This window comes from Solea solea, chromosome 17 (assembly GCF_958295425.1).
Source record: "Solea solea chromosome 17, fSolSol10.1, whole genome shotgun sequence".
Classification (NCBI taxonomy): Eukaryota; Metazoa; Chordata; class Actinopteri; order Pleuronectiformes; family Soleidae; genus Solea; species Solea solea.
In genome coordinates, this window is record NC_081150.1 from 18,554,958 (window position 1) to 18,566,004 (window position 11,047).

Here is an 11,047-nt window from a genome sequence, read left to right on the forward strand (position 1 = left end):
TTAGTAAATATTCAAATCTTAGAAAAGAAGAATGTGAGGAACTTTTGTAAAACTGCATTTGAACCAGATCACATTGTCATTACAGAAAAACATACAGGTGTATTTGAGGGTTCCCACTGGGTAAAAAAAAAAAATTCAACAGATATTTGACCAAAGGAATCTTTAATCGGCTATTTACATTCGTTTTTTTACCTTTATTATACGAGGATAATCCCATTGAGATTGCAAATCTCTTTTCCAAGGGCATCCTGGCCCCTTGGTAAGGTTTCCATGACGCAGCGATGCAAAATTCGGCATAATTTCAACTTTAAAAACAACCAAGGTTGACCAAAAATGCTTTAGGCACAGCAATATAAAAGAGATATAAAACATAAAATCAATAAAAACATAATAAAAGAAACAGTGACATAATAAAATATTGAAATGGTAAAATCTACATAGTAGTGTCCGGGGTTGACTGCTGTTATCCTGAAGTGAAGGCTCAGGTAGGAGAAGAGGTGGCTCTTTGAAAGTGATTTAAAATTATTCAATAGTTTGGGGGCAGATTTAATTTCCATGGGTAATTTTTTTCAGAGTTTGGGGGAAGATACAAATAAGGTCCCAATGCCGGCGGGATTTTGGCAACATCTAAAAGCAACTTCTATTTTGAAGCCTCGAGATTAGACCACTGTCATGTTGACAAATTTTTTATATCCTGGTTGGCTTCAGGAGGAAACTGAAGTCAACATAAGATGAAAAACAACGGATATCCGTCAAACAACCTGCAGGCGACAAGTGACAGTGTACACTGTACTTTGGTGAAGTTACTGAATATTTTTAAAATACCCTTTTTCGGGTGTTGCACTTTGTAGACGGTCCCTGATCACGTAGAGATACGAGGCTGTAGCTTGTTGTCTACGCTGCTTTGATTTAAAATATGTCTCACGTGTGTTTCAACAGTGTTTAGTTTAAATGTTATTGATCAAGGAAGTTTCGAATCCGTGAATATCTTTACGATCTAACTTCCATTTTTCATTTGAGCACAATATCGGACATTGGAAACAATAAGTTTTATTTTGAAAAACGAGTGAGACACGGATTATTTAGATCCACTGAAAGATGGATTTGAAGAGGGTCCGTATAGTAAACGATACAAATTAGTATTTACTCTTACACGCACAGTTTAATCGAGCTAAGGGCGTAGTATTTTCTCATTTTATTGATTGTTATTTTATGGATTTCATTGTATCTTTTCATTTTGATGTTGAGTAAAGCACCTCTTGTACGTAGGTGTTGTAAAGGCCCATTTAAATGAAAAAAAATTAACAGTTTTATAGGAGTTAATCAATAAACTGTACTTTTATTACAAATACACGTACAGGTTTACAAAAAGTAGCACCTTGCAGGCCAGTAAACATAATTTATTATTTTTGATCAGAATATAAGTTAATGTTGTATTTTTTGCTCATATTTAAACATTCAATCAGGTATAAGAACATGTACATTGAGATATAGACCGTGTGGTTTTCATCTATATTACATGAAAAGCTACTCAGTGACATTCACGTCTCAGGGAAACAAGCTCTGAAACAGTCTATTCATCACGGGGTAGAATCATTGTTTTACATTAAATCCAAGCTTTTAACACTTAGGAAAGTGGGTTTATTTATGCCGCAGCCGGTAAAGAGCACTTAAATGGCAAAGAGAAAGAGACTGCACTTATACAACTTTTTTTTTAGTCTAATGGAGCACAGAGTGTTTTACAGTGCACATTGTTCACCCATTTACACACACAATCATGCTCACACTCACCCGCTCACACAGAGATGATGTAACTGTGAAAAAAACCCCAGATACATAGATTCAAGCCTGAAGCAAAATGTGCAACAGACGTTTCCTCCAAATATGGGAAATAATGTGATCTGTATGTAATCTGTCAATCTGAAGATTGTTCTGTCAGTAAAATGTTGATTGTTGTTTTCCAAAATATCAAAAAAAACTTGTCTTTAAAGCAAAATTCTATATTTTTAATGTTTTTTTTGGTTATACGGAGCAAAGAAATATTCACATTTAAGAAGCTGAAAAATCTGAGAACTTGGTTTGATTATTGGAAAACAAACAAACACTCAAACCAATTAATCGTTGTAGACTTATGTGAAACAATAACTCAGTAATTCTAATGATTATTTTCAAAATTGTTTATAACAAATCAGCCAACAATAAATGTAACAAATTTTAAATTTTTAATGATTTTCTTTTTCATATGGAGCAAATGAAACAGAAATTGACATTTGAGAAGCTGAAAAATCAGAGAACTTGTTTTTATTTTTGAAAAAACAACAATTTTAAATGTATTTTGGCATCAATGCGATGAAGTTACTTCATTTATCAGCTGCTTACTTTGCCTCATGACAATCGCCCCGTGCAGCCTATTTCATCAATCAATAACGCACTGGATTATTCTCCAACATTTTATATCGCGTTACATAAACCATATATGTCAGGATTTATACGCCGCGGTGACTCAACACAACAAGTGTTGTTCCAAAGGTTTAACGTAGCGCCGCTCTCACCACCTGCGTCTGTAATCGCGAGGGAACGTTCTCCGCGCTCACGCTTTATTAGACGTTTTACTGTCGAGAGTCAAGGGCTGAATGATGCAATCCATTACTTGTTTGATGGCCTTTGTAAAATATATGTGTATTTGTGTGCGTTTATTCAACACAAACGCGCCCCGAGCCTCTGAAGACGCGGTTTCTACGTTTTTTTTTTTTAGTCCTCACACAGATACACATTCAAGAAGACACAGCCATTACATTTCACCCTCTCATTTTCCTCTCACCAAATCGGCCCAGAGGAGAAAAGGAACCTGTCACAGGCCTTGTTGAATCCTGCCTTCTGCCCTTATGTAGTGTGTGTGTGTGTCTCCAGAGGGGAGGGGGTTTGATTGACATTTACAGTCTCCACCGCGCTGCCCTACTCGAGTGCTCCCATTGTATGGAGAGAGTGGAGTCATTTGCCCGGTATTAACCTCTGTCAGCTCGATGTTGGGAGTTGTGTCTGCTCGGCCCTCGTGGTCCACGAGTCTGCTCGACAATCTCATTTCTTTAGAAAATTGGTTGGCCAGAAAGCACATTTTTAAAGCTTAGGGGGACGACCCTCTCTTTCATCAATGATCTAAATATATATGTGTACATTTTTTTCTCACCTTACTCCATGGTTGTAGTGTTTTCTCTCCCGGTGAAGGGTGAACAGACCTGGAAGATTCTTGTTTTCTTGTCACTCAGATAGATAGAATAGCCTCTAAAAACCCAAATTGATTATTGATTTCTTCGATATGGGTGGTCGTCCCCGACAGGATTTGGCGCGCGTACTTCTCCTTACCGTAACTCCGTAAGACCGAAATTTCATAAATGATGGACTGGCGATCTGTCCAGGGTGTGACTCCGCCTTTCGCCCTATGTCAGCTGGGATTAGCACAGTGCCCCCCTGTGAAGATAAAGCAGTACAAGATGGATGGATGGATGGATGGAAACCATAAAGCAGAGAAATAGAGCTTTGTGCTCCATTACGGTAGAACCTCAGGACTTCCGCGGAACGACCAACGTCCAAACACCTTACACGTTTGTGACGTCAGCTTCTCAGTACCGTAATTCCTAAACTGTTGAATAAGTGAAAGTTATCTTGGAAAAAAGGGGCAGAGACACTCACTCATTGAACTTTCCTTTGACAATTCTACAGCCATAAAATCAAAATAAATCCAGACGGCCTGATTATCACGACGGTCATAATAAGGGGGTTAAGTGAGCTGAGCAGGTGTACGGCGATAAGTGGATGTGTTGCAATGACTCAGCAGTTTGTAAATACTTATAAGACAAGCACCGGTAACATAAGTAGAGCTTGACTGTCAAGAGGAGGGGGAAAAAAGTAGCTCCTTCAACACCAGTCAGTCGATAAAGAACACAACACAACGCACAGCAAAGGGTTTACTACTAAATATTATACTAAAAGTATTATTCATTTACATCTATACTTATGCTCACCTAAAAACATGGTGTTCCATTACAAACGAGGCTAATCTTCTAAGTCTTTTAACATCTGGATGTAAATACCTGGAAATAAGAGCTGAAATACTGATCTCGTGTCTCTGATATTCAGCTATCTTTTGATTTCAATATGAAATATTCATTCATTCATTCATTCATTCATTCATTCATTCATCTACATGAAGGAGGACGCCGGTGCCAATCCCAAACCCTGGACAGGTCGCCATCACAGGGGACAAACATAGAGACAAACAACCCTCCATTCTCACACTCACGGTCAAAATAGAGAGTCCAATTTGGCTTATACCTAGATCTGCCTTCTGACTATAAATGTTTAAACACTCTAATTAGGGTCAGAGCGCACACTTTTGTTATTATTATGTTGTATTTTGTTCACAGTCAAAGCAAGTAGTCACATTTAAGTAATACCTTGTACTCAGTCAGAAAATCTCTAAGCTCTCCACGGGCCTTGTTTAGCATATTATATCCCGAGTTACCGCGTCACTCCTTACCCTGTGTGTTTAAAGCCTGGCACACACCGCCCTGATGTCTGCAAATAATGACTACCAGCTGTCGCACACGACGCATCAACTACACCTGACAAGCAACAGCTTGTACTTTCTACTCTTGGTGAAGACAAAACGACCAAACCCCATAGAGAAAATCAGTATTTTTAGCTCGCAGGAACACTGGAGTTGCTAATGCACTGCCGCTGCCATTCGTAAGATGAAACATGTCATCTTGTGACTTCAGTGTTTAAAATTCATTTAGGATGATTCCGATTCAAGTGACACAAACTGACTAGGCTGCAGTAGACCAGCACCTAGTGTGTCGCCCTGTGCTTAAAATGTGTATTTTCTACATGGGCTTTGGTGTGGGAGAGCGAGCTTTAATTACAGGTTTGAAATGGAAAGAAAAACTGATGGAATATCGAAATATTATATCGCTTTTCGTTTGCGTCCACGTGTCCAAACACAGTGAGGACGTTGTGGGAGACGGTAGACATACACGAGCTCCTCATTGTTCCCCTCGTGTGGCTTCTCATCTCCTCCTTGGCTGGCGCTAAACGAGACAATCATAGCAGCGTCCCTCTCATCAAGAGATGTCTGTGGACCGCCGTCGACTGCTTGACTGCGCACATTTCGTGGACGCACTGGAGTGTGTAGGCTCACTTGTAGCTGCTCCGTGCTCGTCCTTATGATTTTTTATTCCCTCGCAATGTTTCTCGTAACAATGATTCACCCTCCCAGAGTGGCTAATTCTGGGAGCGTCCTCACTTTCAAGATCTCCTTTGGTCCTCATTGATGCAAAAACTGTAAAAGTTGCAGATCCCTGATATTACGCTTTGTAACTTTCGCTGTGGATTTGTTTAGCAGCTGAGAGCAAGACTGTCACAACTAAAATGTCAGAGATGCCGTATTATCACAGACTCCTGTGGCACAGGAAGGAGAGGGACGGAATTTAACAACAAGTGGGCCATTCATCTTCATTTAGACAGTAATTGCCATCAGGTTTTTCGAGATGTTAATGAAGGGTGAGAGAGGAAAATACAGAACTGCGTGTCCTGGCGCTGCTTCATGCCTCCATCAAAAGCCATTTTCTCTCAATTAATACAAGATTGGATGCTCCGTTATCAATCGGGAATGGCCTCAGTGTGATTCTTTTTTTGATGATAATAATGTTGAATTATCACTTTTTTATATCTAGATTACCATTTTCCTCTGCGCCATTAGTCTGTAAATTGGATTTGAAGTTCCTCCACTCGCCGCTCAGGCCGCTCGGATAATACCTTCCACTCATAATCTCACCACAAACTGTCTGAAGCAGGAGATCCATTACACAAAACACAATAACAATCCGTTTCCCCAAAGTCGGGCGAGCGAGAAACGTCTCCCCAAACAAAATCATCCCCTCCGCCTGCAGTTATTACTTCATCCATCGTTCTCCCGCACAATCACAACTGGAAATCCAAAAGCTAATATGTTTTTATGATTTCTACACACTTAATGGTGCTAAGTAAAGAGCCCGCGAGAGCAGCTGGGAAGAGCGATGGCTCAACAGTCAGTGGATCCAAAGCCGCTCCAGTACTTTTCCGCTGCTGGAGTAGAGGACACAGATAAAGTCCTGAGATAAAGGGCTTTTCTCACAAGGCTGAAAAACGTATTACTGATTTACTGAATCATGACTCCACTGGTCACAACCTGCTGTTATGACTCCACTGTCCACTGCTGAAATTGCCTAAGTCACGTTGATAGCGTGTATATAGCGTGTATACACACAAACGCTCCCTCAGTCAGGTCTGGTAGACGCAGCACACGAATCATGTTGCATTGAGACAAAACAGAAGCAGCATAATAACAACAACATCAAACAAGCACATGTTGTGTAGAACATGCCGCGCCTTCCAAGTAGAACACCGTGATGAATTGTCATGTTTCTCTCTGTAAGAAACCCTCGCACGCTCCCTCTGTGGGTCTTGCATTGCTTGACACTAACTGCCTCTCATCTGTTAATCCGCCTTGTTTTACAGCGGAGGAGACGAGCGTGAAGAGCGCCGCATTATCGTCTGTGGAACAGCTGGGAATCAACACATGTCTCAGGTACCTGATGCCTGCTTCTTCTTCGTTCTTTCTTTCTTTCCTTTTTTATTCTGTAGCTCATAAACCCTTATTTATGGAGACAGGCCTTGGACGGCAAACCTGCTGTGGCATCAGAAAACTCTGTACTTTATTTCAATAACTGCAGTACCTACAGGGGAGAAAAAAAGCATTTGTTCAAGCACTTATCTGCTTCCATTAAGTTGACGCTTTTTCCCTCCTTTTTAACCATTAAAGATGTTAAGAACTGCCGAGAGGGTGCAGGTAGATTTCTGGGGGGAAAAAAATGAATCTCAAAACATTAGGTGACTGTGAATGGAAAATGCAGGAACAGGCATTAACCCACTTTCTTTCACCTTTTACACGGGTTCAGATATGGAAACACTTTTTTTGAATTTATTTCTTCTTCATATTCTGGCACTTATCTTCATAAGTCGTCTCCATGTGAATACATCCATCCATCTCCTCCACCAGTCTCCAAAAACTGATTTTAGCCACTTAACCAAGCCTGTCTAAGTTTACAATATGGAATTGATATGTTTGTCACATTTGCTCGCAGTTAGACAACCTTTTCCACCTACTCTCCGGCACCAAACCCCATAGAGAAAATCATCACTTTTATCTTCAAGGAACACAGGAGTTGCTAATGCAACTATTATCAATTAACATCATTAACACTTAGCTTGTGACTGCAGTGTTTAAAAAATCTTTGCTTGAATTTACACAAGTAACACAAACTGTGCTAACCTTGTGCAACCTCAAAATACTTATTTTCTGTATGGACTTTGGTGTGGGAGGGCGAGTTTACAGATTTCAGGATACTTTACACATTTGTTTTTCCTTCTGCTGGCAGCCGTGTTATCCTTGTCCCTACATGTTAAAGTGTATTTTTTTTCACAGTTAGACAACCTTTACCACCTACTCTCCCGCAACCAAACCCCATAGAGAAAATCATAATTTTTAGCTTGCAAGAACGCAGGAGTTGCTAATGCACTGCCACTGCCATCCTAATGTGTTATCTTGTGACTTCAGTGTTTAAAAATCTTTGCTTGAATTAAGTGTCACAAAATGAGCTAACGCGGCTGCAGTAGACCATCAGCTATGGTGTCTATGTGTGCTTAAAATGCTAATTTTCTGAATGGACTTTGGTGTGGCAGAACGAGTTTACAAATTTCAGGATAATCTGTTTTTCCTTCTGCTGGCAGCGATGTTATCAGGGTGTGAGTGTTCTTGTTACTACACATGAATGTGTATTTATTTGATAAGAATACTACATTTAAATATAACATTCTCAAATCTGCCGTAAACCTTTCAGACAGGAAAATTCCGGTATGGATTGAGAAGCAAACGTCTTTATTGCAGGCTGATTGTGTCCATAAAAAATCTGAATTATCTCTTTTTTGTGTATACATGATTACATTTTGTCATGAAAGCAAAGTGCTAGCAGTGGCAATTGTGCAAGTTTACCTATTTCACTTTGTCACACACATGTAAAAAATACTATAAATACATTTTCTCTTTCTTCTATACTCTCAGCTGCTTAAGTTAAACCCCCACACCTGAAACAATGTGTATGAATGTTATCCTGCTGTTTTGTTTTCATGTTTTCAGTCTATTACATAGTCTGTGCTTTCATTTCCCCCCCGACTCATGTGACTCTTCTCTCTCACTGCTCGTTTCTGCCTTGATGACCCCCCCCTGCTGCTGTTATATAACATAGTGGACGTACAGTATCTCCTCCACTGGTTCTCCCACATGGTAGCTTTAGAACATGTTCAGCAAAACTTAAAAAATTAGCATTTTTTGGAAATCAACAGAACAGCGTGTGTGAGCGACTCCTACAGAGCTCACACCAGTTTTTTAGGGATTAAAAATTGGTTGGGCATGAACTTAATAATTAATCCGTGGCTTCACACGAGTGAGATGGTGGATGATGAGGTTTCACGGCGGAATAAAAAGTATCTGTGTTTTATTCACAGGTACGGCAGATACCTGAGCCTCCTAAGAGACGACAGCGCTGCTGACGACGCCTTGACGCTGCTAATGAAACACCTGAAGGTTTTCTTGTCCTCACAGAGAATTAAAAGTTCTTCAGAGCTCGGTATCCTTTTTTTAAATCACAGTAGGTAAAAAAAATCTGTAATAAAATAGATATAACACTACTGGAAGTAACTAGCATCCAGAAAACTACAAATAATCACTTAAAATACAAGCTCATGCACAGAGAAAGACAGCTTAATTTAGCATTCTATGTGTATAATATAGTCTTACTCAACACATGGAGGGACAGAACGGGAAGGAACACAAGTATACAAACAATACAATCATGCAAAACAGCACAAAAACACACTCAAACTAAACAAAATAATCATATAAAACAACACAAAAATAATAATAATCATACCAATCAACAGAAAACAGTCACAAAAAGAAAGGAAAATACACAACCATACTAGACAAAACAACACAGTCAAACAAAACAATGGAAAACAGTCATACAAAAAGTAGAAAACCCCAGTCAAACGGAACATAAACAACACAAAAACAATCACACAGAACAACAGAAGACAGTCACACAACAAGCAGGAAAACATAACCATTACTAGACGTAATTACAGGAAAACACACTCAAAAGAACACGTCAGACTATTGCAGGTTATAAGTAGACAGTTGTAAAGTAATATCTTAAAAAATACCATGTGATCTAACAGAATTAAGTTTTAAACCATAGTGCAGAGGCTACAGATCATCTTTATAACACTTTGAATCATTTTCAATGGTAATTATTTTGGCACATTTTCCATCAAAAGTTAGATTTGAATAACAAAGTAGTTCCCAGCCAAAGTAAAATTACAGAAAGCAGTGATTCTACAGAGAAGTCTTTGTTTAATGAGCTCAGTGTTTTCAGTCTGAGCTTTTTTTTTTAAGTTGAAAGTGAGTAATGATGAAATAAAAACATGGCCTCTGCTTTATTTATTATTCTTTATCATTACAAGTGATGTCTTGACAGAGTGTTACCAGTACACGAGCGCTGTCTGTCTGTCAATCTGTGTCAAAGATACATCCGGTGATGTGTTATTGAGAGTTTACACACTAGTTAAACAAGTTCTACTGGTGTATAATGACGACACAGTTCTATATCCATGCCAATACTTTAATAGTTAACTAGTGTCATGAAAATGGGACATATTTTTATTTGAACATTGGTTAAAAGGAATAGGAATCGTTGGTTAGTTGTGTAACTAGAAACACAAATTAGGTTCAAGGTTCAAGTTGTTTTTTTTTTACACGCACACATTTTCCTCAGTGTGATTTTGCTCTGTTGCATCATGGCATCAAGTTTTATGTGAAATTTTCAGGATCTTTTTTGTCCCTGTTGGCTCAGACGTTGTGTGTGCATGTTCATTTTTTAGTAGTTGTTATGTCAGCAATGCATTAAGTAAAAATAATTTAAGTTTTTTTTGTGTGTGAAGTAAAGAATTATGGCGAAAAGACAGAAAACTATTTCCTGTAGTTAGTATACCTCCTCCTAACAATATAAGCTGTCTTTGGTTTGCTAGCTAGCTAGCTGAGACGTCTTTGTCCTGAACATGTGTCTTTACCCTGATGTGAAACACGAAGAAAAAGCTTTGACACTTTATTTAAAATTCCCTAAAGATGAGAAAATAAAGTGGGGAAGAAGAGCAGACCCCTGCTATGAGGCTGCAGTACCACTGATAGGGGAAAGAGGGAGACAGAGAGCATGACTGTAGCTAAAACCAGCGCTGTGTGTCTGTGTACAGTATGCCGTTAGACTGCGACTGGAGTTGGGGGAAATTTCACTTCTCTACATGTTTGTTGAACAAGTGATTTGATACCAGAGCTTTTATGTGAGCATGTGACAAACGGCAACGATCTTGGGTCCTGGTCCCCACTAAAGCGGTGCAGAACTCTTTCAGTGGAAAGTGACTCATATACTCGCTTTAGTGGGGACCAAAGCAGGCGAATGTCCTTCTCTACATGTTTGAACAGGGAGTTTAATAATGTGTGTGTTTGGCTCCCCCTAGTGGACATGCTTCAAGCGTTTTAGAGCAGAGATTTTTACATGATTTGAAACCTTATTTTTAATCGAAAGTGTTTAAAAATGAGGTTTGAGTTTTTAACTTTAAGTGCTTATAAACCACATTAATGACTTCTTTTTTCGGAAGAAAACGTTTCTTTTGTTAGAAATGTGTACACATTGTAACTACTACTGTGTTACTTTTATAGGACACCGAGTCAGAATCAGTCCACTGTGGCTCCTTAACTCTGTCCTGCAGTCACTCAGCAGGATTATTATTATCCAGGACACGACTGGCTGGCCTCCACAGTTTTCCTCATCATGGCCGCGGACGTGGACAGATCTCTACGTCTGCTGCTCAGCCTCTCCTCTCTGCTCACCTCTGC

At 39.3% G+C, this 11,047-nt stretch overlaps 1 protein-coding gene across 1 annotated transcript in view; it reads left to right on the forward strand.

The window, feature by feature from the left end:
* tbc1d32 (TBC1 domain family, member 32) overlaps nucleotides 1-11,047 on the forward strand; it is a 71,767-nt gene that overhangs the window by 42,022 nt on the left and 18,698 nt on the right. The window contains exons 29-31 of the mRNA XM_058614184.1: nucleotides 6,556-6,625; nucleotides 8,602-8,723; nucleotides 10,921-11,045. Of these exons, the coding sequence (XP_058470167.1) occupies nucleotides 6,556-6,625; nucleotides 8,602-8,723; nucleotides 10,921-11,045 (317 nt within the window). The remainder of the gene's footprint in view (nucleotides 1-6,555; nucleotides 6,626-8,601; nucleotides 8,724-10,920; nucleotides 11,046-11,047) is intronic.